Source organism: Leuresthes tenuis, unplaced genomic scaffold (genome assembly GCF_036924035.1).
Source record: "Leuresthes tenuis unplaced genomic scaffold, fLeuTen1.0.hap1 SCAF_10, whole genome shotgun sequence".
In the NCBI taxonomy this organism is placed as follows: domain Eukaryota; kingdom Metazoa; phylum Chordata; class Actinopteri; order Atheriniformes; family Atherinopsidae; genus Leuresthes; species Leuresthes tenuis.
In genome coordinates this window covers 8230794-8257121 of record NW_027325364.1, presented here as the reverse complement: position 1 = coordinate 8257121, position 26328 = coordinate 8230794, and the positions used below count along the sequence as shown (strand labels likewise).

The 26328-nt window shown below is 40.4% G+C and overlaps 1 protein-coding gene across 2 annotated transcripts; it reads left to right on the top strand.

The window, feature by feature from the left end:
- Nucleotides 1-2903: 2903 nt before the first annotated feature.
- On the top strand, nucleotides 2904-26230 carry ago1 (argonaute RISC component 1). 2 transcript variants are annotated; one of them, XM_072393809.1, is made up of 19 exons: nucleotides 2904-3345; nucleotides 6897-7083; nucleotides 14323-14443; nucleotides 15474-15655; nucleotides 16188-16324; nucleotides 16620-16754; nucleotides 17041-17128; nucleotides 17710-17857; nucleotides 17974-18093; nucleotides 18250-18372; nucleotides 18508-18641; nucleotides 19020-19204; nucleotides 19949-20108; nucleotides 20548-20638; nucleotides 22345-22539; nucleotides 22694-22828; nucleotides 22949-23050; nucleotides 23159-23358; nucleotides 23534-26230. In XM_072393809.1, the coding sequence occupies exons 1-19, from the start codon at nucleotides 3321-3323 to the stop codon at nucleotides 23640-23642; spliced, it is 2577 nt and encodes an 858-aa protein (XP_072249910.1). In that variant the 5' UTR covers nucleotides 2904-3320; the 3' UTR covers nucleotides 23643-26230. The 2 variants fall into 2 exon arrangements, with proteins under 2 accessions (XP_072249910.1, XP_072249909.1); XM_072393808.1 differs by having other exon boundaries at nucleotides 16620-16778.
- Nucleotides 26231-26328: the final 98 nt, after the last annotated feature.

Sequence of the window (26328 nt, the reverse complement as noted above, 5' to 3'; positions counted from 1 at the left end):
TCCAACCTCACAACTTTTTTTTTTTAAATCAATCCCTGAATCTAAAAAAATGGCTGGAACAAGCTCAGTATCATATACTGCTGACCTGCATGACTTGAAATGCTGCTCATTCTGGTAAATGCAGGTTATTCCAGATGCGCATACCTTGTTTGACATGAAGGAACGCAGTCATAGATTCCTTTTTGAGCCTCGCCTTTCTTGTGAGATATGTATTGTCTTGTTTCACACCATGTTCTTCTCTTGTGTGTGAAACAATTATTTGGGCAAAAAAGGCAACAAAACTTCTTGAAGTGTTAAGTTTTGAAAATAGAGCTAAACTAAATATGGGAGATCATTTAGTTTCTGAGACAAAGGGATAACAATGCTATGAGGTCGCACTCAAGGACGGACACTTAGCCACCTTACTAATCAAAGTCGAGTGAATTTCAGTCATATTGTTTTCTTTAGTAGGTAATATCTAACAACAATTGATAGTTTGTCCACTAAATTACAGAATACAGTGACTTGAACCCTTTTAGTTTTTGGTTATGTCTACTTATCACAATGTCTTTAATTCGGTATTTAGGTTCTTATTGATTTAATATGTGTAAATACAAAATAATTTTCCTGTGTTTGAATACTTCATTCATGTAATTGCTCCTTTGACTTGGATATATCAGTTTATTTTGATATTTGTCGTAAATACTTATTTTGTTGTTGCTTTGTCTATTTTTTTATTAATAGTTTGCGATTAATCAGTTTAGGTTTCTTTTATTTTGGTCTTGATTTGTCTATTGATTTTTATTCGTTTGTTAATTTGTGAAAGATTAATTTTTGTAAAATATCCAAAGCTGCTGATTAAAATGTTTTACAAATTATGGTTTGTACCTTATATTTGCATGGATATAAAGACAAGACATGAAATCTGTAAAAATAACATTTATTTTCTTGCTGACTAAATGAAACGCACATATCTGAATTTAATCCCAGCAGCAAATTTAACACAAAGTTATAGGATGGATGGGGTAAGCTTATCACTGTGGTGAATTTCCTCCTCTGTCACAGTAAGTGTTCCCAAACTGAGGAAACCAATTGCAGTTGTCTTTGAGGCAGACTGTTTTTACATTCTTGTTTGACATAGGATTTTGTGGGTGATGTCAAATGTTCATAGATTACTATAGTTTTCATGGACGGGTCTGGACTGGACTATGGAGCCATGCTGTTATAATACAAGCAGGGTGTTGCTTGGGGAATGGTAAATGTACCGCATTTACATAGTGCTTTTCTAGTCTTGTTCACCACTTAAAGCACTCTTAAACAGCAAGTCACGATCACGCATTCACACACAAATTTGTGTTTTTTTTCTTTATTATACATACGCTGTTGAATGCGTCTGAGGCAAAATGTGGTTGAGTATTTTGCCCAAAGACACCTCAGCATATGCACATATGTAAGGTGGGAATCGGGCCACTGATCCTTCGATTAGCACACAACCACTCTTCTGCCTGAGCTACAGCTGTTTGGGAAAATTGTCCAAACGAAATAAGAAAGGTCCTCCCTGAAAATGAAGTCCGAAGGGCAGTAAAGGATTCTCCAAAATCTTCATAAACTGCTCAGCATTAATAGTGCTTGCAAATTACCCATAGCATGTGCCTTTGTGGAGTCTGAATCTGAAGGATGTAGGATGCACCGATAATCTAAAACAATATTCTAAATGTTTTAACTTTGTATTTTATAGAGACACAGAGCATCTTAAATGTGCAGGACTATAAAAGTTTTATCATTTCTGGATCTCATTGATCCTGGTGGTCTTATGTTGAGAATTTAAAAAAAAGTCCTCCTTATCTTTACTTTTTAATGACTGAGCCTCTGGGATGCTCTTGATTTACTCAGTTATGTAATCCATCTTTTTACATGGTCATCCTAATCAGTGTTTAATCAGATATTTTCTGTGACAATTCCTTATGCCTTTTTAAAAAACATGATGTCAAATTCAAACATAAACTTATCTATTTTTTTTTATTTTTGTTTTACAAAAGCAAAAATATTTCTACAATTCCGCATTTGATAAAATGTCTTTGAATAATTTTCTAATAATACTAGGGTTAAGTGATTTGAAAGCCATTTCACTGTCATCATTGATTTAATCCAAACTTAAAAAAAAAATGGGTTAGAATTGGTTTCAATTGAATTCAGTTGGTTTAGGCTTTTTAACAGTGACTGCTGATATGTTTTTTTATTTTTTAGATTTATTTATATATGTATTTATTATTATTATTATTGTTATTGTTCTAATATACAATCACTGTAAATTTAAAACTTTAAAAAATTGAGCTACTTGGCTAGGTGTGGTTACACACCTAAAGAACAAAGCCCACCTCCTCAGGTATAAATCCTTTGTGTTCCTTTTGTCTGTATCTTTTCATACCATTGCTGCTGAATGGTGTGGACTGATCTTTTTCCTTGCAACGAAGAATAAAAACTTAGCCGGCCGGCAGAAAAAGTAAGTTTCTCTATTTCATTGCTCATCAGAAGTATTAGGAAGGAAGCGATTAAAAACTTCCATAACACTAATTTTGAATTTCCCCCACTGGGGGATGAATAAAGCATTCTTCTATTCTACTCTAGAAAACTGATAAAAAAAAACAGAAAAAACCTTTGATTAAGTATTTATTTGATACGTCTATCGTCATAAACGTAGCTTTAAGTAACTGAATTACTTTACATTTTATGTTTGTATAAGGTTTTCATGAAAAATTCTATATAATAATTTATTTTGAACTTGAGCGCCCTGACAGAAATTTGAATATCTGCAGTGTAGTTCCACTGTTGACCTCCAGGGTGTGACATCAAGTTACTCAGCAGTTCCTTTGTACTTTTTAATGGCAAAGAAGAAGTTTCCATCTTATTTTTTTTCAGGGATGGGGGGGTGAGGGGTTGGCCTTTTTGTTCCGCTGGAGAATCCTGCTTGAACGGTGAGCAGGAGTAAAACACACCGACGAGAAATCACACTGCTCTGGGCAGTCGGCTGAATAACATCACTGCGCTGCGGAGGAGGAGTGGGTAAAACAGGACGTTATCTCCCCCCAGCTCTACCATTAGCCATTCCAGGGTCAACGGGCAAACCAGCAACTGCCAGCTATCGCCGTTAGCTTCAACTCCTCTGCGAATCTGGGGGGTTCTGCTAGGGGCAGGGGGCGGGGGTACACCGAAAAGGGAGAAGACTACACGCCAAGAGGAGGGGGCTGGAAGTCTGAGACGCTTCCAGCCTGAAGGGGCCGGCGGTTTGGCCACAGCACCCCGGACTAGCTAGCTTATACCCGCGCGGCTAAGTGAATGGGATGGAGCCGGGACCGTCTGGCGCTGGTAGGTTTATTTTTTACTTACGCTGCTAAAAATACCATCAATTCGGATACCCGAGTCATGGTTACTGATGCTGATTGCAGTTGAAAAAGCAGGGTACCGTACTCTGGCCCAGCATCAGAGTGGGATGTACAAGGAGGCTTGGTGTCAGTCCTCTGTTGCATCGCAACGTTTAGAGAACAGAGTGTGAGATGGAGAGGGCTCTCTTCCAGGCTGCATGTTTTCACCATTGGTATACATGCAGCCTGGAAGAGATGCACACATTCAGATTTATAGCCATAGACAAGTCTTTTAGAGCGCTGACAATATCTTCAGCCATGAGCGGGGGCAGGGAGGTCGTGGGAACCTCTGTGAGGAGGAACGAGGTGAAGCCCGCCTTCAAGCAGCAGCAGCAGCTGGCTGCACTCCGCATGCCCCACGCAGCTCACCGGCCACCCTTTTCACTGATGGATGCTCCCACTGTTAAACTTATATAAACGGTGTTTAACACCAGTATTTTATATGCAACATTAAGGACAAACTCAGGCCTGCCATCTGCAGAGAATAATTCATTATTTATTTATGCGAAACCAAAAATAAAACTCAATTGTGATATCCGCACGTTTACTGCAGCAGTTGACAGGACCTGTTTTAAGACCGAGATAAGCAGAGGCAATGGCAGTGCACTGCATTTGAGTGTTCTGCTTTTTCGTCCGCATGCATCTCTTTCAGATTTACAACAAGTGCTTATCAGTGCCAGAGATAGTGATTTATATGGTAGATTTTTTTTGATTGATGCAGAGGTGGGGGGAGCAAACAGTTAAAAAAACAAAAAGCAGTGTTTCACTCTAAGCCAAGGTCTAAAGTCCATTTATTGTGGATTATATTGAACCCTGACCTCCAACCTCAAATATCTAGAGTTAAATAGAGGTAAGGTTGTGGCCTCTTGGGTCGTCACAAGTGTCTCTGAATCCACTTTGGATGTCTTCAGACTGGCTTTATTAGGACAACCAGGCCATAGATTTAGAAAAAAAGATTTAAAAAAATGTCACAATTTCATGCTATATCCTTAATCTTAAATTCAATTGAATAGACTTGTTTTTATTTTTTGGGATGGGGGAAGGGCCCCTGGGGCCCCTCATTTCAAAGTCTGCTTTTGTGTTTGAGGTGTGACGATTCAGAGTGCTGTTTTCCCAGATTGATCAGAAATGTTTACCTCATTGTCAACAGCCATTGCACAGCTAGTTTGGCCAAAGAAATTGATGCGGAACTGGGTCTTCCTTCCACTTCATGTAAACAAGGCTTAAACTTGATTCAAAGTACACAGAAACGACATGCATGTAATACTAGGCCTAACTTTAACCGTAATAACAGTAACTACCATGTGCGATGGTCTTATTGCCTGTTACGTCATTGTAAATACAGCAAGTAGTGAGTGACTTCATGTTGTGATGCTGCGCTCTTAATCTTACCGCCTGGGAGACACTGCTATTGTGTTTGGGATATGTGAGATCGCTGGCTTTGCTTCTCACCATCTGCCTTCACTGGCACAAGGGCGAAGTGTGTGTCATTGTGCGTGAGTGTGCAACAATGACAACACACTTGCACGTTCACACCCATGCTTGCTTTATTGCGCATGTCTGGTGTCTTTGTTTTCTGTGTCTGTCAGACGTGTGATTCTGCACATGAAGCGGATAAACAGGCTCTTGAAGCAGCATTTAATTCTGAGTTTTATGGCTTTTCCTCCTGTCTGAAGGCTTAGAGAATTTATGGTTGAGTGGCACGTTTAAGTCATAGATTTCATCATCAGCTTTTTAAAATAGGGCTTTTCCAGGTTAGGTTGCTCATGCACCTCCGTCCCATGTGGGGACATCCTCAGAGCAGGACCAAAAAGCCCAAGGTCTCTACAGCATGACACAGGGGCACCCTGCCTCCTCTCATCTCCTCCAACAGCCCTACACATGCAGACACACACACACACACACACACAAGTCCCCTGATATCCATGACAATGCTGTGTTACCGTGGTGTCTCCATGGTGAGGCTGGGAATGTAGAGGGGGGCCCCTGTGTTTCTGTGTATGAGTGTGTTCATCGTAGCAAGGGGCGATCCCTCCACCGTACACCCATGTATTTGTGAGTGTGAGATGGAGGAGCAGGGCAGCTGGGGTCTTTGTTGGGATGGAGGGCTGCTCTCTGGGGACCCAGAGGTTAAGGTAGTGGGCCCCTCTTGGGCAGGAATCACATCTAACCTCACATCTACCACCCTCCCCCCTTATTTATGTATCAGACCCTCTGATTTGGTCAAGATTTTCATATTTAAGAAGGGAAACTTGTCTGGGCACTGAGAGTATGTGATGTTTGTGAAATAATACTTCTATTGGCCAGGATGATACAAGTCCGTGTCAAAGGTCAAATGGCCCACAAAGAGTCTTTTTCAGGCAGAAATTTGGCTTGTTTGGAAATTTGCAAAATGAAATGGCCATCCTCCTGCTGTTCATATTTGAACCAAGACACGTTCAGTTTAACCATATGCAGGTACATTGTGACCAAAAGCACCCGGAACTTAAAAATACCCCTGGGTTTTTTAAAAGAAAGAGCTAAAAGACAATATCAGCCCTGGGGCGTTTGCATCTCCTCTGAGGTTTAAGGACCAGGGTTGGAGCTGGAGTGTTGGGCCTGCTGTGCTGGTCAGCTGCCTACACAGAGCAGTCAAACCAGGAGGTGTGCATCACCAGTATGAAGTAAAACCTGTTAATGTTACACATAAGAGATAAGAGATTAATGGTTTATTGCTATGATTCACCACTTTATTCTTATGATGATCACCAATCTCTGCTCCCTGACAGACGCACATAGTTGAACCAGGACAGGCACTTCAACTGTATTAACTCAAAAACTGTGAATTTTACACTTTTCTACTACTTGCAGGTGTTTTTGATTGCTCAATTTTAAACTCCCTCATTGTTTTACTGTTAAATAGAGTTGACTGACTAATTAATGGGTGTTTCTTCATAAAGGGTAAATTTGCTAATTAGACCTCTCTCTTCTCCCTGCCCTTATGTCTCTTTTGATTCTTCTCTTCCCTCCCTGGTTCTTGCTCCCTTATCTGGTTGTTCCTCCTGTTCTTTATGTCGTCTCAATATCTCCCTTCAATTCTCCTTATCTTACTTGTCCTATAACATAACTTCTTTTCCCTGGCCCCAAACACATACATCTGCTACCTAACGGTTTCCTTGACATTGTTTCTTTTCTTTCCTATCTTTCCTCTCCCTGCCTTCCTGTCCCTGCTGCTGACTTCTGTGACCACTTATCCTGTGTGTGTGGTTTTGTATTTTTGATTTTTTTTTGTTGCCCCTGCCTACGCTTCCTTTCTGGCATGTGCCCACGTTTGTGGCCCTCTTTGCCCTTTCCTCTGCTGTTTTCAACTGCTTCCTCCTTTCTTTCATGCCTGCTTTGCCTGTACTTTGAATGAACTTATTCTTCTGACTGCTGACTTTCTTCATTCCAATCCTCTTTGCTGTTGAACCCTCTTCCCTCTGTTACCTGTAATTGTGGATGCCTTATCTGGTCCAGTGCCCTTGGGGGTCTTCCCCCCACCCCTGCAGCAGGTGTTCCATGCCCCCCGCCGGCCAGGCATGGGCACCGTGGGCAAGCCCATCAAGCTGCTGGCCAACTACTTCGAAGTCGAGATCCCAAAGATGGACGTCTATCATTATGAGGTGGACATCAAGCCTGACAAGTGCCCACGACGAGTCAACAGGTAACAGAACATGTGATGGATTTGGTTACTCTTATTTTGATTTAATTTAACAGGTAATTTCTTGTTGGCTTTCATTTCCACCCCTTTTTTAATGATTTTTTTCGCAACTTTAGATAGTGGTGCATGCATTTTAACCACTCAACAAGCAGCTGAAATGCCTACTATGAAGTCCAGTTTGAAAGATGACAATAAAGAGCCAGCAGCCACCAGTAAATGACTGTTTTCAGGAGGCAGCGAAAGCGTGACAATTGTTATTCTTTGTAACATCTCTTTATGTATTTTTACAGATTGATTAGCAGGTTTTCTGTGTGGAAAAATCATCCAGAAAATTGCAGCTGAAGCAGTAGTTTTCCAACAATGCATACTTTCTTTCAGCTTTATATCAGCCCAGGTTAACTGTGTGTCTGCACAGACTTCTGTTCGGCCTTTTTGATGGTTCTATTTGCTCTTTTCACTAGTCCTTGTGAAGCTGGGTGATAGACTACACCGAGCTTATGTCCAATTCCAAACATTGTTTCCGCTTCTCTTAGTTCTTCATGAGAGAAGTGAGTACAATAGTCTGATCTTATCACTTCTGGTACCCCAAATCTTGGAATAATTTCTCTTGTAAGCCATTCAATGACTTATTTTCCATTTTCATTGATCTAGTCCTCTCTTGTGGCTCCTTTCGTTTTCACTGTTTGCTTGTTTTTTAGATGGAGCATCTGCTTCTTGAGATGATGTAGGTGTTTAAGGGGGGTTCTGGCTGGGGTCAAATGGATTAATTTACCGTTTCCAATCAGAGGAGCTCAAACCTTTAAAATTTTCTAAGATTCATTCCTTTTCTCAGTTTATTAATCTGGTTTAGAGGCATGTCTTTAACTGTAAACACTGTTTTTGTTTTTATTGCACTAATTTATTAAATGTTTATTGTTTGATTGATTAATATTTCTCTGCAGGGTTAGAATTTGCTAATAGTATTGATATATTGTTCAGCTGAACAGCTCTCTGGTTGCTGTGGCTGTTTTTAAATGTGCCATGAAAACAAACCTTGACTTGACTTGTTATGACTCAGACTCACTGCAGCTGTCTTTAAATTTCTTTTAGAGTTTTCTTCTTTAAGAAACTCATTGGTGATATCTGACTCTCGTTGTGCCTTTTATTGCTGTGTTTTTGTTAATTTCCTACTAATCTAACTCACTTTAAACCTTTCTATGAAGCACTTTGCTGCTCTGTTAAGAGAACAGATCAATTGTTTTATAGATCTGCTGCAGTTAAATAGTAATATAATAATAATGGTTTAATGAGATCAAATATAAATACTGATGATAAATATCAACTCAGAATTGGTGAAAAGAAGCAGAGGAGAAGTATTTAGATCAGCTACATTTTAAAAGTCACGTTAATGTGATCTCTAACACTACAAAGGCTAACCTTTACTGCTTTAAGATGGTAAGAAACTGTCTGACATCTGACTGTCTGACCTTGCTGTTAAATCCTAATTCAACAACAAACTTGTTCTAATGTTTAGTTTTAAACATTGTGTTCTTCCTGGATTTATTTTGGATTTTTTACACATTTGGACTTATTTTGGACATTTTATTGCTTCTTATCTCTTCACTGTGATACTTGCATTGAAAAGCGGTTTTCAGATTGTCCATTCAATTTGGTATTTCTCCCATTCAAATTTATTTTAGAATAAATAAATTATTGAATTGATGATAAATAATTCTAGTAATAATAATTTAAACTTCCATTATCATTGTAAATTTTTCAACTAAATAACTATATGTAACTCTGGTACTCTTTAAGTACAGGCCAATGATCAATCAGAATCTGTACTCACTCTCAGGGCTGAATGAGGGAAGAGGGAAGCAGGGTTGGGATGACATAATCTTAGAGTGAGAGCATTTATGACAAAGCTAAGGATATCTAACCTTTTCTTTTCCAATTACACATGTCCACATGTACAGCCTAAGCTGTTTATGCTGAATCTGTCTAAGTGGTCAGTTTTTTCTTTTGCTAAATGGCATGCTTCTGTTATTGAGCATGCGTGATGTTGGGAAGATGTGTCTTATCTTCTAGTGTAGTTGGACGTGTCCCTGGAGAAGATGACATCTTGTCTGGCGTTTGATGTGGTAGTTGTGCAGAGGCTTGTGTCTGAATAGAGAATTTAACTTTAATTTAACTCCTAAAAAACCGTCTGCAAGAAATGTTACTTTTTTAGCTTTTTCTGCCCTTGCTCTCTGCAATAAGCCTGCCTCCTGTAGCTTTGCTGTTGCTTGATTCTTACTGCCTGTTACCTGTTTTGAAAACATGGAGAAATCACTCAGTTGCGGTGGAGCACTTTCACACCCTCCAAACATTCCTCTCTCCTGCATTTCTCTCGTCCAATTTACAAATCTATCTGTCCCTCTTTTTTTGTCTTCCTTTGGGACTTTTTTCTGCCATCTAGTCAACGTGTCAAATAATACCGACCCCAATGAGCCGGGTTTACATGTTTTCCACTTTTCAACAATGATTCGTGACATGTTTAGATGTTTCACACGTGTTAATCAGAATGGGTGAATGGTGCAAAGCCCGAGTGTTGGACCCGACCAAGAAGCTTCTACACAGAATCTTTTACTCTGTGCGCTTGATCGCTGGGGGTTCTCCCAGTCTCTTCACTCGTTTTAATTCACCAAGCTCTGTAACACCCGAACTAAATTCCCCTTTATTGTCCAGTCCAATGCCCCCCTTTTACAGAACCACTTGAGATCTGTGTCAGTGTAGGAATTCTCGATCAGTCTCTACTGCTCGATACACTTCCACCAACACAGTAAAATATCAACCAAGTAGCAAACCACCCCACATTTTCATGAAAAATAACAAACTTAGCCCTGTGTCCTTATGCAGAGATAAACACTTAGTTTATCGCCTGTTCACAACAACTGCAAAACCACCGCCGATTGCGGATTTTACAGTCCAAGCGCCGATTGCACAGAAATGACTCACATTGCCGATTGCCTTATCTACTTCCTATCCAGTTTAGAAGACAACCCTCAAGGGGTTATTCATTTATCTTGTGAATTTTATGTCTTTTATTTGACCAAATTGTACTAAACTAGGACACTTATTACTCTCCCTATGTGAGACTATGTGTTTATACTTTACATGTGACCACTCAGTAAACCTGCAGACAGTAATTTTGTGCTTTTGATTTAGTGATCAGAGGACATCCTAATTCAGACAATCTAATTTAGCATGACCAATGTGCAGAAATTTCACATATGCTGATACAAGAGGTTTTCTGCTCACCTTGTGTTTTAGGCGCCTTGAATTGTCTGAAGAAGGGTCTCGTCCAATCAGCTCCGGAAGTCCTCAATCGGAATCGGTCTCAGAGTCAGCCAATCCGGGTCACGGCACCAATTGTTATTTCTTTCCGATTCTTTCATTGGAAGCCCAAGAACAAGCTGGAGAAATCGTTTATTAAACAAAGTATTTATTAGTGGCCACATGTAAAGTATGTTGCAGCGCTGGACTCGGACTGACAGAGCTCCCGTGGGAAATCCGTCAGGCCGAGCCCTGATATCCGGAAACATTTCATATTTATATTCAGCTTTATCTCACAGAGGTTGTACTCACACTTGTCAGAGTATAATTGGCCAGTTTTTAGTGGCATGATCAGGCCAACCACTGTCTTCGTTGTGTTCTTTGGATAAACTGTGTGTGTGTGTGTGTGTGTGTGTGTGTGTGCTGTTTTAGGTGTGGATCTAATGTACCAGACCTATCTACTCCAATAGAGATGTTTTGTCTGCCCCAGTTGTTTATGTCATTCTAAGGTCTTGGACCATTTAAGGTCATCTATTGTGCAGTATGAGCAGAGTGGAAAAGTACCAGCGAGGAACATAGGTTATTTAGGAAAATACAGAATATGAATTCATAATGTCTAAGAACAAAGCCAATTCTAACAATATCATGTTACGTGCTCTGCTTTATAACAGAAGCTTCTTATGATTTTAAAAGTTGAACAAACATGGAGCAAAAATGTAATTAGACCTGTACATGGACTCCTGTTTGATTTTAAGCTGAAGCTCTTGCCCTGTGGTTGTTCAAAATCCAGATAAGGTCACTAATTTTATTCATTTTAGGCATTTACACCAACGGCCCATCCATACAGTCCTGATATTGAATATTTGATCCTGATTCAGACAGCTGGATCAGGTATGAGTGACAAATGGACTGATCTCTGGGGGTTATCTAATGAATTTGCTATCTATGTTAGCATCTACATATGATTGATGAGATAAGCTAACGTGAGGCTGTTTTATGCCCCTCGTCAACTGTGTCCTCCCCTTTGTAACCAAGAGGCTGATCTACACAAAACATCTAAAGTTATTTCTATTCCTAAAACACACTCGAAGCAGTAAGGAGTGAGTGGAGAGGAGGAGCTGTAAGCAAGAATGATTTTTGGTATCCGTGATGTGAAAATTTTATTATTTAAATAATCACCAATTCAATACATTTATATATACTATATGTATTTATTTGTTACATTTTGTTTTACAAAGTTTGGAGAACAACGTTTAAATTTGGTCTGATGTTGACTTCTGCAAAAGAAAGACAACCAGGCTCTCCTTAACAGTCTGGACTTGAGTAATTAAATGAACGCTTGTATGAAATCAGCGCTCGTTATTGTCCGATGCCAAAAGCAAAGGTTCAGAAGACATCCTAATTATTAGGATGTTACTGGATAAACATGAACAGACTTTAGAGGGCTTTTTAATCTAGGTTGCAAATATAATGTAGTGCAAATGTAACTTAAAGTTAACATGTTTACATGCTTCATTAATAACTTTTCTTAATTTAAGAAAATTTAACGTTTTAATTGTCCCCTGACCATTTTTCAGCTGTGACACTGCTTATATATAAAAAGGATCCGCTATGGCTGTGATTTGTCACATTTATTCCTTTAATCCCACCAGTAAACGGTCCATAAAACAACAAAAAACGTCAAAGCTCTGAAGGGAAATGTGCTGTCTGCCACACAGATTTGTCTCATGGCTCCCCAGAGCGCAAACTTCTTTAGAAAAAGAAAAAACTGTTTTAAATGTCACGTTCCCTTTTACTTAGCGTTCTCTGCTTTTGTTACCAAACTGAAATAGTGTCATGTTTGTGACTGGTGGATCCAACGAGACATGATGGGCCATCAGAGTCGTGTCAGAGCTGGCTCCATGCAGAAATATAATAACTTTGTTGCGAGTCAGTAGCCCCACAGCTCTGATGCTCACTGCGTCTTGTTAATGGCTTCAGGCGACTGTATGATTGCTGATCTTCCTTTAAGCTACCTGAAAAGAATAGCAAAGATGCACGTTTGACCAGAGCATTTGGTTTTTAGAAGCCAGATGTTTATTTGCAAACATGGGGAGTAGACGTGGGTTTTGCTAGAATTTCATCAGTACTGGTATTTATACTGCTACCACTTCTTATTATCGATATCATTACTTATGATATCTTCAATTTAAACCAAATGTAAGGAAACAGTGTAGAGCTCTGCATCAACACAACATGTTGCTCACTATGTGAGCTGCTGCCACTATTTGAAAACCTCACATTCTTTAGCTTGTCTCCTGTGGTAGGTTTATAGAAATATTGTGCTACAAATGCAGATATGCAAGGCATTTCTGTAGAATGCAGCCAAACACATGTAAACTGCAAAAAAAAAAGCAGTTTGAGTATTTTCTCCCTGCGCTAAAAAAAATCTTAATCATTCATCTGTGGTTGTCGAAGAGCTGTTACATTTGTTTTCTAACATGGATTGACGACTTAGCTCTTAGCAACTCATCAGCAATCATTAAACAGCTGGCCACGGTGCAACTGAACCTTAACCAGGTAAACTAAATGGGAGCGACTGCTTGGATATCTTCCAGATTAACTTTGGCGACAGCTCTGTGACATTCAGCTGTGCAGTTTTCCCCTCGTCTTGCGATACATAATGGTCATGACCTGACTTCTACAAAACCCATCGCTGCTAACTAACTCATAGACTGTGGAGATCATTTCTAAACATTGAACGTTTTGAAACTGGCTGCCAACTTAAAGCCTGTCCCCTTAAAGCCAGGCTCACACAAATGTTGGGGGTCTCAGAGAAATGGGTAACCAGCTGCCAAGTGTTAACACTTCAGCCCACAGACATGCCCCAGTCTCCTACCAGAGATTTGACATGCTCGTCATGTTGGAGGTGTTGACGATGGTGGAGATGTTGCGTGAGGCGACAGGAGGAGCCAAATCGCTGCACTTGAATTGTGTTTGAGAGTTTGGCTGTGATTAGAAATCAGAGCGTAAACAAACTCTTTAGTCAAACGTAACCTTCGGATGCAGGCAGGTAGTGGATGGAACGATTTGTCCTGGAGCTTACCGGCTCTTGGAAAACCGACTGCTCTGGATCCAACACCAGTTTAGCACCGTTCTTTTATACCCATCTCTGACGATGAGGCTCTGACTGTCGACGTTATGTATGGACATGTACAGCTTTAACAGATGAACTCATTTATGTTTTGTGTGTCTCCTGAAGTAAACATACTAATCTCAAAACAATAAAGAAACCACTTGTCAGTAAATACGTCTGCGAACTAAAACAAGCACGACACAATACCTCATCTACTCATAGCATTCTGTTTTTGAAGCTCTCTCCTAAAACCCTGAAGTCTCTCAGCGGAAAACTCTTAAGGGAGAGTCCTTGAGCTTTGAGTCTTATCTTTTAAGAGGGATACAAAAAGAAACAGGAAAAATGGAACTAATCAGTATAACTTTTTTATCCTATTCTAATTAAACCGGGTTGTATGGCTCAGGAAACCTGAAAGCAAAGTAAAAGAAATAATCTTGAAAACTGCACTTCCTGGTACGAGCTCCTCTAACATTCAGAGAGGCGCTTAGTCCCTTTTGGATTTGAGACACAAAGAGTCCAAGAAAGCCAGCAAAGGTTGAGCCCTTTGACCTTTCCTTTTATGAACTGGTCCTCATCCCCCACACTTAAACAAAGGCCAAGGCATTGAACGTTGCTCCCCGCTACCACCTGCACCCTCACTCTTTTTGTCCTTACCTCCCTCCCGTGACCATGAGTTGAACGCACCAGCTGTATCCTGCTCGATCAATACTCTATCTAATCAAAAGTATGCCTGCCAATCACTGTAGAACATTCTAATGAGGCTGAGGGTTTAACTGCAAAGTGGTATTTCTTTCTGTTTTTATACTAATCCCATTATGTGTTGCTTCCCACAGAGAGGTGGTTGAGTACATGGTTCAGCACTTCAAGCCCCAGCTCTTTGGCGACAGGAAACCAGTGTATGATGGCAAGAAGAACATTTACACGGTGCTAGCACTTCCAATTGGGAGTGAGAAGGTAAACGTTTGCAGTTGTTTTGTATTACGGTGTAATATCATATCTTGATTGGCATCTAATTTCTCCTCGGGGATCAATAAAGTCTATATTAGCCCTGTTGAGATTTGGTAGTCAAGCACAAGTCTTTGTCATGATTTAAAAATGACGAGCACATTTTGTTACAGATTAAAAACTAATTAGTGTGTTTTTTTGGACAGAGCAAAGCTGGCTTTGTACCCTTCGCTACTTTTTCTAATCAGGGGCTTGCTAATTTGTGGAGTTTTATATTTCCCAAGAAGATTGGTTTTGATTTTTCTCATTCTTGGCAATAAAAGCGTATTGAAGTACTTAAAATTGCCTAATGTGGGGATTGCACTTATGTGCCATTGCATATGTTTATTGAGGTAAGATTTCTGTCAGAATTAGATTATTGTGCCCTTGGATGCTACTGTGGTGACAGTTATGATTCTAACCAGAGGGAGCTGCATGAAAAGACTGGACAGCCGACAGTCTCTGTGAGATGTGATACACATGATCATTTATTAAGCTGTTCTAGTTTGGTATTTTTTTAGTTTCAAATGTTATTGCATCTCTTTGTTCCTGCCTGGGAGCACGCTGAAATGATTGCATTTTGTTACAGCGGGCATCTGTTTCAACTGTTTAAAATACTGTTTAATTGATGTTTACTTGCAATGTGGAATAACGCAGAACGATTAGATTTTTTTTCACATAATCTGATTTGACATGAAGCTTGTCTTGGTTTCACTTGACTGATCGTCTTTTCTTACTCAGTAGTGTTGTACATGAGGCTTCTGCCCTTCATTGTGTTTTATGTTTAAGTAAAGAGTGAATGAATATATACAGTTCTGGAAAGCAAATCCATGCAAGCTCATGAATTATTCGAACATGTAAATAATTTTGGGAACCCTGTTCATAAAGGGTTTATATCATGCTGTACTGTCCGGAAAGATCATCTTTATTCTGGTTGTTGCTCTCTCCCTGCAGCCTCGTTCTTTACTTCTGCTTTCTGTTCTTTATGTCCTCTGTCCAGGTGGATTTTGAGGTTACCATCCCCGGTGAGGGTAAGGATCGAATCTTTAAGGTGTCCATCCGTTGGCTGGCCAAGGTGTCATGGCGCCTGCTGCAGGAGACTCTCGTCAGCGGCCGGCTGCAGGTCCCCCTCGACTCAGTTCAAGCCCTGGATGTGGCTATGCGCCACTTGGCCTCTATGAGGTATACCAGCGTAAAACTTATTTTTTAACAGCACCATATTGTACTTATACTCCAACATGCTGACTCCTTTATGTTCAGATAGATTGTCAGTTCTAAGTATTTGTATATGTTTATTTATTTATTTATAGTCGTTGCTAAAGTGTGCCGTTACACTGAGTTCCTCCCTTCACTTATACTGTACAGTATCTTACTATCATATCTCCAGGTATTACTCAACAAAAGATGGTCGTTAGCTGAGACTTGTGTGAAAAGTGTCTGAACAATGCTGAGTAATGGAATAGTGATGGCTGGCTTCAGGACTTGACCTGAAAATGATCAAAATGGAAGTCCTCAAGTGACGGATTATTAGTTCAGTGACAACGTATCCCATTTCTCAGACTTCAGAAAAGATCTGCTCAGAACCTTTTCTGGCTTTTTCTGATTAGAGTCGACTTTTTCTGAGGTCATAACTTTACTGGCAATGAACTCATACTGAGATCATACTCTGAATTTGCTCATTCATCATTTTAACCTCTCAACCCCCTCAAATTAGGTACACTCCAGTGGGCCGCTCATTCTTCTCCCCACCTGAAGGATACTACCACCCACTGGGTGGGGGGAGGGAAGTCTGGTTTGGATTCCACCAGTCTGTGCGTCCCGCCATGTGGAAGATGATGCTTAACATTGATGGTGAGTGTCTGTGGCCGAGCTCACCAGACTGTTTAGTCAGTCCGTGACCTCGGTGGGTTTCACTGACATTGCATCACCGGATGGCAACACTGGGACAGAAATGCTAAGCAATTTAATGTAGGAACTGAACAAACAGTCATTTTTATCTTGAGTAATACATTTATTCTGCTGCTTTTGTGTTTATTTACTGCATGTAACAGTTTGGGTAAAAGACATGAGTGGTGACAAAAACATCCTTAAACTTGTAAACGGTCAGTCATTTCTGAAGGCATTGTTGCTCTCTTTCTCCCTCTAGTGTCTGCCACGGCCTTCTACAAAGCCCAGCCTGTAATTGAGTTCATGTGTGAGGTTTTGGATATTCGCAACATCGACGAACAGCCCAAGACACTCACAGATTCTCAAAGGGTTCGCTTCACGAAGGAAATTAAAGGTAGACAACTAGATCGTTTTGAAAGTACGTCCAATATGTCCTATGAACGATGTAATCCCATTGCCCTTATTGAAAGCATGATTCCTTATTTTCCATATTTTAGAATGCATAATATAACTTAATATACCATGTAGTTACTTATCAAGTACTATAGTTGTTTCCTTACTTGTTGACATGTGTCTTTTGTTTGTGGTGCTTTTTTGTTTCATATGAACATTTTGCTTTTATTTGATCAATCTTTGTACATATGTTTGTGTTGATGCTTGTGCATCCCACCTGTTTGCAGGCCTGAAGGTAGAGGTGACCCACTGTGGCCAAATGAAGAGGAAGTACCGCGTATGCAATGTCACCAGACGTCCTGCCAGCCACCAAACGTAAATATCAAGCAAAAAACGACTTTTTAAAACATCTTGCACAAATCTACATTATTGAGAGAAGCCTAAATTGGCTGTATGGACCTCAGGGGTAATGATGCAAGGGCTGCTGGGTAAAATAAAGTTGAACATAAACTGTTTAAAAAATTTTTTTTATCATATTGTTATGGAAAACCGTTATCATTGATAATTACATTAAAACATATTTATCAATCGTTTATCCTAAATGTATATTTATGGTCTGAAAATATATTTATGTTTGATGTTTGACAGATTTTAGTCTTGTTTTAAAATGGAGACACATTTTCTCTTCTATTAAATATCAATCTGCTGGTCAGAAAATTACAATTACAGCACATTACTTTGGAGTCTGATAAGATGTGTCACATAAGATCCATACATGAAACTTTTTACCAACTTGACGAATAACCGATTAATTGAAATGATCAGTAATTTTTAGATGGAACTGTAGGACATAACCCTCATTAAAACCTGACAGAACCTGTGAATCTGAAGCTAGACAGTGATGCGTTGTCATGATGATGACCTGATAGTCATTCTGATGGTGTTTTCACCACCAGGTTTCCTCTCCAGCTTGAAAGTGGGCAGACAGTCGAATGTACAGTGGCCCAGTACTTCAAGCAGAAGTACAACTTGCAGCTTAAATACCCCCACCTACCCTGTCTACAAGTGGGGCAAGAGCAGAAGCACACCTACCTGCCACTGGAGGTGAGGCGGAGCACACGGAGGATTCAGCCTAAACAAGCGTTACAATACCATGAACACAGACTAAAAACAGCTTTCACGTTTACACCCTTGGGACTCTATGCTTTCATTCATTCCAGGTGTGTAACATTGTAGCGGGTCAACGATGCATCAAGAAACTGACAGATAATCAGACCTCCACTATGATAAAAGCCACAGCTCGCTCTGCACCAGACAGACAGGAGGAGATCAGCAGGCTGGTGAGTTGTATTGAAAATTGGCTGACGGAGGCCTCATGTCTGACGTAAAGGATCAGAATATATGCCTCTGTGATTTATTTATTTTTTTTTATTATTATTTGTTTTAAAGTATAAGTTAGAGGCAGTGAGTTATGACCCATATTGTTCACTCTACAGATGAAGAATGCGAACTTCAACCTGGACCCGTACATCCAGGAGTTTGGTATCAAGGTGAAGGATGACATGGCCGAGGTGACGGGCAGGGTGCTGCCAGCTCCTATTCTGCAGTACGGAGGACGGGTAAACATGGTTGATTATTATAGCCTGAGAAATGGCTTTTATGCTGGGAAAATACAACCATTCAGCAGTATGTTTTCACACAAGTCTGACCTGGTGTGGCTTACACAGTCTCTCCTCTGGTCCTCTCTTCCACAGAACCGAGCCATAGCTACCCCCAACCAGGGAGTGTGGGATATGAGGGGGAAACAGTTTTACAATGGCATTGAGATCAAAGTGTGGGCTATCGCCTGCTTTGCCCCCCAGAAACAGTGTCGAGAAGAGGTGCTCAAGTAAGTTGTAATGAGTAGCTGTTGTGAGGATTATTTTCTTCAGAAGCGGATTAAATGTTCTTCACGCACAACATTCTTTGGCTTTGAATTGCATTTAAGTAATTACATCCACTGTTAACTGAAATCTTACACATAAGAGAAGAAATATGCCTCATGATGCTGTGCATTCAGCCTGTATTCAGTATCCCAAAGTTGTAAACTCTAAATACAGTATTTAATGTTTTTCCTAATGAATGGGGAGGGAAAAGAGAACATTTCACATACAACACCACCTCTTACACACTGTTGGACAAATGTTTGACAGAGTTTTACAAACCTAAGCTTGTCTGAGCTTTATTTGGTGCAGCTTGCCCCAACTATCTTGTGGTTTAATCTCAGGAACTTCACAGACCAGCTGCGTAAGATCTCAAAGGATGCTGGAATGCCAATTCAGGGCCAGCCATGCTTCTGTAAATACGCCCAGGGAGCAGACAGTGTGGAGCCTATGTTCAGACACCTGAAGAACACCTACTCTGGACTTCAGCTCATCATTGTCATCCTGCCAGGAAAAACTCCAGTCTATGGTATTTTAATTTATTTTTTTTTTCTCTTTTTAGAATGTTTGTATCGTTGTTTTTATTTATGTTGCATCCCCAAATCAAAGTGAAAATCCCACTATGTAAAGAAAATTACACAAACAAGATCCAGAAACAAAGCTGCCGTCTTATTAGACGGAGTGATTTGTGATGGTGTGGGTGCATTACTGCACATGGAACGGTAACATGTACATCAGTGAAGGCACCATTAATGTTGAACACTATACACAGATTCTAGAGCAACTTATGCTGCCATCCATCCATAACCCAGCATGATATTTGGCACGGTATGAAATGCAAAAATACAAAAAAAAGGAGGCCCTGAACTGTGCTGTTCAGAGATAACACACGTAACACAGTGGCAAACCGGTGCTGTTGCCAACTTTTTATTTACATATCTTTCTGGCATCAAATATTTTCCTAAATACATTTAACATTTGATTAGTTCTCTTTGTGCTATTTTCTGAAGGGTGAAAATGATTTGTAAATGACTGTTCTGTCAGAATGCCAGCGTTTCATCTCAAGAGGGTATGCTCTCAAGTTAATGGAAAGTACTTAGTAGAAAGTACTCCTCTCCTCTACAACAAAAAGCACGTTTGTCACCAACTCTTCTTCAGACAAACTCTGCTGCCAAAGTATCACTGTCACAAAACATTTAGACAGATTACAGAGAAGACATAAATCAAAAAAACCTTGACCAAAGTGTCGTATTTCCAAACCTTTTCGTTTCAGCGGAGGTAAAGCGTGTTGGAGACACTCTCCTCGGCATGGCCACGCAATGTGTCCAGGTTAAGAACGTTGTGAAGACGTCACCTCAGACGCTCTCCAACCTCTGCCTCAAGATCAATGTGAAGCTGGGAGGCATAAACAACATCCTGGTGCCTCACCAACGGTGAGCTTCTGTTAACTTACACACTTCTTTCTCAGTCTGTGTATATTCATTTCTTTCTTTGAATGATTGCCATAATTGACATATAATATAGAATGTCTTGATGTTACTAAATATTCAATATTATTAGGATCCAATTTGTTGATGGGACCCATCTCTATACCTACTCTCATAGTTCACACGTGACATTCAGCCACCTAATAAAAGAAAATATTCAAATGAGAGAAGCCTGATAGGGACTTACTCTGTATTAATATATGCTTATACTTTACTGTTTTTTACAAAAAGCTGAAAAAAGCGCACCCAACCCCTTCTGAGTCTACATATTGACAGCATTTCACTTGCATTTCAGTTGCCGATGACGATAAAACGTCAAAAGCAGCCCAGTTTTGCCTTGATGAACAAGTATAATTTGCATGTCCCCCCCCTTGTGTGCTCTCAGGTCAGCGGTATTTCAGCAGCCGGTTATCTTCCTGGGAGCAGACGTCACACACCCCCCAGCTGGAGATGGCAAAAAGCCCTCCATTACTGCTGTAAGTCTTTAAAATACACCTACATTAAACAATACGAGTCTGGCTTGAACACAAACTCAGGAAAGGGAAAGGAAACCAAGTTACTTGTCAAATGTGGGCGTGCAGGCTAAACCCATGTGTGGGGAGCACCGGGGTGGTTTTGGCTTTGGTGGATATCCTTTCTCATTGTTACCGTGCTTAAAAGGGCATGTATATAGTTTTATAATGGAAGTAAGAGTTCTGATGCCCTAATTTCTTATTGTCAGGGGAACTGAGTCACTGGTTCATGAAAGAAACGGTGTTCATCAAAGATGAAGTGCAGTTTATGGCATTTTGTTGCCACGTGGTGACGATGTACTACAAGGTCAAAGTGATGGATTTATACTTGAGTCAGTCAGTTACCATGTTGGCTTCTACCCACTCCTTCTGTTTGTGTTACACAGTTTTATGTCAGCTCCCTGCAACACACACTTGCAAAGCTGGATCAAACCTGTATCTTTCTACGTACAACATTTTCAAAGTCACAAGGAATTTAATCAACTGAAATTTGAATATATTCATTGTGAATGTACACTAGTTAAAAACTGCCTAAGTTTGGCAGAGTAGATGATGCAAATGACCTCACAATCTCAGAAAATCATGCGCGCATGTTGTGGTTGCTTGGTTACAGTGACTCTGGGGGATTACTGACCATTAAAATGCAGGTAAGAGAAGAATGCCACAGCCAGAAACGTCTTTGATCTTTAACACACGAAAACTTTGAAAAGATAAAAAAAACTAAACTGAAAGTGATATCATTTTAATATTTGTACTAATTAAAAAAAAACATTTTAAATCAATGTTGCAGTAAAAATATTAAAAGGTTTAAGCTTTTAGACAGTTTGCTATAATTATTTTTTAATCACTTTCATATATTAAATAATTTGTGGAATTCAGGGAAAAGAAAACGATAGACAGTTTAATATTAGTGTATCGTAGAGCCTCTCCTAGAATGTCTTGTGAGTTCAGTCTGATCAGAACCTGAAAACATGAACCGGTTTCTTATCTGATGTATCAATTACGTGAAGAACGCACAAACTCCCTCTACCTTTAGAGTCCATGTCACGATGAGCGTATACGGCCAGTTTGACGTTAACGCACAATAAAAGAGCCAAAACGAAGGGGGAAAAACAGTGTGATGGGAGGAGATGTTATGGATAAAGGGAAAGAAATGGCTCATCTCTGACTCACATTCAGAGAGGAAATGACGTCATCTCTTGTACGCTCTTGACCTCAGCTCAGCTGTGGTTGGCTGTGTTGTTGCCTAGCAATCATGACAAATTATTGAGTCACGCAGAGAGAGGATGGAGGAAGAGAGTGGGTACGCTTGGATCATCCGGACTGAGGAGAAAACTGGTAAAAGAATAACGATAGAATATTTGATTTGGAGAGAAGAATAAAATGTTGATGCTGAACCTCACACACTTCTCAGGTGCAGCCTAATATTCAAGTGTACACAGGAGAAAAAGGAGTCATAAAAGGACAATGAGAACGAAGCAGTGTTAATACCATCAGCACAGTCTTGAGACCTTTTCAGTGCACAAGTAGGCTGACATATATTCCACTAATACGCTTTTTTCGGGTCTCTTTATCGTGTCTGATAGATGCAAAGTGACTTCTAATACCTAAAGGCACACCCTGATGGTGTCGTGTTCACATCCTCACCCCTCTCTTCCTCCGTCTTCCAGGTGGTAGGCAGTATGGATGCCCATCCCAGCAGATACTGTGCCACAGTGCGTGTCCAGAGACCAAGGCAGGAAATAATCGAGGACTTATCTTACATGGTCCGCGAACTGCTCATTCAGTTCTACAAGTCGACTCGCTTCAAGCCCACCAGGATAATTTTCTACAGAGATGGTGTTCCTGAGGGACAGTTGCCGCAGGTATCTGGGTTGATACAGTCCAATAAATGACAAAAAAATGTCTTTGAGTGTGTGAATTCCTAAGATTGAGTTTGTGTCATGCATTAATGTCAGCAAATTGTATTCTTGCCATTTTTCACAGCTTGAATGCTCATATAATATTGCTCTTCTTTAGATTCTCCACTATGAGCTCCTGGCCATCAGAGATGCATGCATAAAGTTGGAGAAGGACTATCAGCCTGGTATCACCTACATCGTGGTACAGAAACGCCACCACACGCGCCTCTTCTGTGCTGACAAATCTGAAAGAGTGAGTTTTCTCGATTATTTATTTATTTATTTTTTTTAAAAATTTTTAATATTATCATTTTTGTTTTATATTCATCTGCTTTTCTGTCATTTAAAATTGGTGTTATTTTCTCTTTCACAGATTGGCAAGAGTGGGAATATTCCAGCAGGGACGACAGTGGACACCAACATCACTCATCCATTTGAGTTTGATTTCTACCTGTGCAGCCACGCAGGCATACAGGTATTACGAACAAACCCTTTGTTAAACTCTTTGATTATTTTACTCCATGTGGCTTTCAAAAACATTCTGGCACATATTTAACTTTCATTGCTTCCTCTGGGTCACCAGGGTACCAGCCGGCCGTCTCATTACTATGTCTTATGGGACGACAATCGATTCACGGCAGACGAGTTGCAGATTCTAACCTACCAGTTGTGCCACACTTACGTTCGCTGTACCCGCTCAGTCTCCATCCCTGCACCAGCATACTATGCCCGTCTCGTGGCCTTCCGTGCCCGCTACCATCTGGTAGACAAAGAACATGACAGGTTAGTGCGTTTATGACCGCATGGCCTAATAAAACACTTTATCATTATTTTGACTTGATGTGATTAGATCTGAAACATTCTACCATTTACTATTATCGACTTTGTTCTGACAAACTGCTGTCAAGTGTGTTTGGCTTTTTACTCAATGTGTTCTCTTCCTGTTGTCACTTTGCAGTGGAGAGGGCAGCCATGTGTCTGGTCAGAGTAACGGTCGGGACCCCCAGGCGCTGGCTAAAGCTGTTCAGATTCACCACGACACTCTGAGGACCATGTACTTCGCCTGAACTCCACCAGTCATCACCACCATTGTTTCCCTCCCACCTCATATCTACCCAAGCGGGCCGATGCTCCGCTCTCACCTCATCCCCATCCCTTGCTCCCAACAACAGCCCACTACACATCCTCCACAGGCCTGCCAGTCAGTCACTCAAGTCCAAGAAACATAAGGCCCTTCTCCTGTAAACACAGGCAGACTCTGCAGCCTCATGCACTCAAAAAGGTTATGAATATTGTTATTGTCATTTTGTTGTTTTTACTTTACCAGGAAAATTGCTCTTTTTATGTTGAATTTTTAAAATGTGGGTATTTTTGTGTAATTCTGTTGTATGCTACCTTCACACTCCTATGTATGTAAGTATGCAATACGGATGGGAGGAAAAGTAGGCAAAAGAAAGGAAAAAAAAAAATACTAGAAACTTTTTTAACTGCCACCACGATACTGCCTCTTTACCCATCCGAAAGCCGGATGCCAGTGTTCCAAGCCCCTTAGTATGGGGACCCTCCAGAGGGGCGGTACTAGGCACACACACTTACATGTATCATTTTAGCATCGTCATTCATGTTTTTAATGCTTTTGAATAATGTTATTTTTTTTAAAACAGCCTTGGAGTCTGAGGTATGGTACATTAGCACTTAGTGTTAGCTTTTAGGTGCCACCAGTCCTGCACATGAGGAGTTTGTTAGTATATGTGAGGCTAGCCCTCTGGTCTTTATATTCACAGAGTCAGAAGGAGCAGGTGTAGCATATTGTAGAGACAGGAGAGAAGTGCTGCTGCACTCTCAGTCCTGGTTGGTCAGTCCCTAGAGATTTAGCCTTTAGAGGCAAGCTTAGCATAATAGTAGAGGGACCATTTGCATAGAGTGTATCAAATATACTTGCACCCCATGCACCTAAACCAGCATTATTAACCAGCCAAAAGTGATGCCAACCAATGGAAAAGGGGCACTTAAACAGGAAGATAATCTTTTAACTCTTTCTGTAGACATTGCTCTTTTAGGATTTATGAGGCACTTTTTGTTTACTTATTGATTTTATTATACTTCAAAATGGTGAATGTCTTCTTTTGTGGGACTTGACACAGACTAGTTTGGAGTTTAACACCCACACTTGCATAGCTTTCAGAACAAAGGCAAATGGCAAGGTCAACACTACCCTGTAAATCTGAATGGTCTGTGATCACTCAAGTGCTGCAAAGCTGAACTTTCATTCAGCCACTGATCTTATTTTATACATTCTGCTCATTTCTACTTGTATTGGTTGAGATGATGCCGCAGAGTGCGTTCTACACTTCCACCCATGCAATTATTTGCATACCTCTGCACACCTACCTTCCACCTCTCCTGTTCTTACACAAAACTCTTCCGTCTGCAGGCATTTACAACCCATAGCCTGGGTAATAGAAGCACACATATAAAGTATGCCCTCTTTCTTAAGTCTCTTTCTTTGCATGTGGAGACCAACATGTTCAAATGCACTTGTCCCCTTATTTCCCCTCAAGCCAAACACACTCATCAGTTTCTCCATTTCTTTTGCTCCTTGCAGTCTGTTTTCATGTTTGGCATCACACACCTGCAGCATCCCGTGCCCCAATCCCCTAGCTTGTGTTAGCCAATCCCTATTGGTGCTCTGTGTGCATGGGCGGCACAGGTAGGGGATTGCTACATTGGACAGGGTGAGCCTTTTAACTACTAGTCAATATGCCCTGCCTTTACATCAAGTTATTATCTGGATTTATGATATAAAAAAAAAATGCATGTAACTATAATTTTTTTGACTGGATATTCTGAGCCACCTTACTTTGGTCTTCTTAGAGGTAGGAGCCCTGTGCTCACCACTGCCTGTCAAATGTTTTGCCTCAGTTGTGTAATGGTTATTAAGACTGCTTTTTCTTTTGTCATTATTATTATGAATATTGTGACTATTGTCGGAGTGTATCCTCAAGAGGGCACTGTGGAGACGGTCTCAAAATTCCACCTCAGTTGCCCTTAAAGCGCCTCAAATCTTGTCTGATGGTCAGAGCCCCTTAAAGCTGAAAGGGATTAGAAGATAAGCGATCAGATGAGTTTGATTTTTAAATCATGGTAATGAACTTGCATAATCAGAATGCCTTTGTACACCGTTTTACTGATCCTTCATTGTGTCCAAGGTGATTTGTATATATAAATATGTAATATTTACCTGTGATGTATTTTGGCCCAACACATACCGGGCCTTTCACAGTTGCAGCCGGTGTTCTACTACTCGTTCTGTGCTAAACAAAAATCGGTCTGGGGCATTTCCCAGCACCACTGAAACCAGATGCAGTTCTTCACTCACTGAAGCCACAAAAGCACCTTGCAAAGGGAGACGCCAAATTACAGTCACCCTAGAAATGTATCGTGGACACAGGAGAGCCCATTCCTCTCCACACAGCCTCACGGTCTGACTAAGCAATATTGAAGCCACTGATCAAGAACAGTCCTTGTCATAGCACTTCCCAATAGATTTGAATGAAAGGACATGGAAACATATTACTTTGGCTCTGTGTGTGATAGTATGGGAACTCTGTTGGGGAGGGTTATTTTTTAAAGAAAATAAAATTGTTTTTTATTACTCTTGTTGTATTTTTGAATTGCTTGAAGTTTAATACTTTGTTTTTGGATTGTTTCTTTCTCTCTAAAAATGCGTTTGCCTCCTAAGAGCAGAGAATA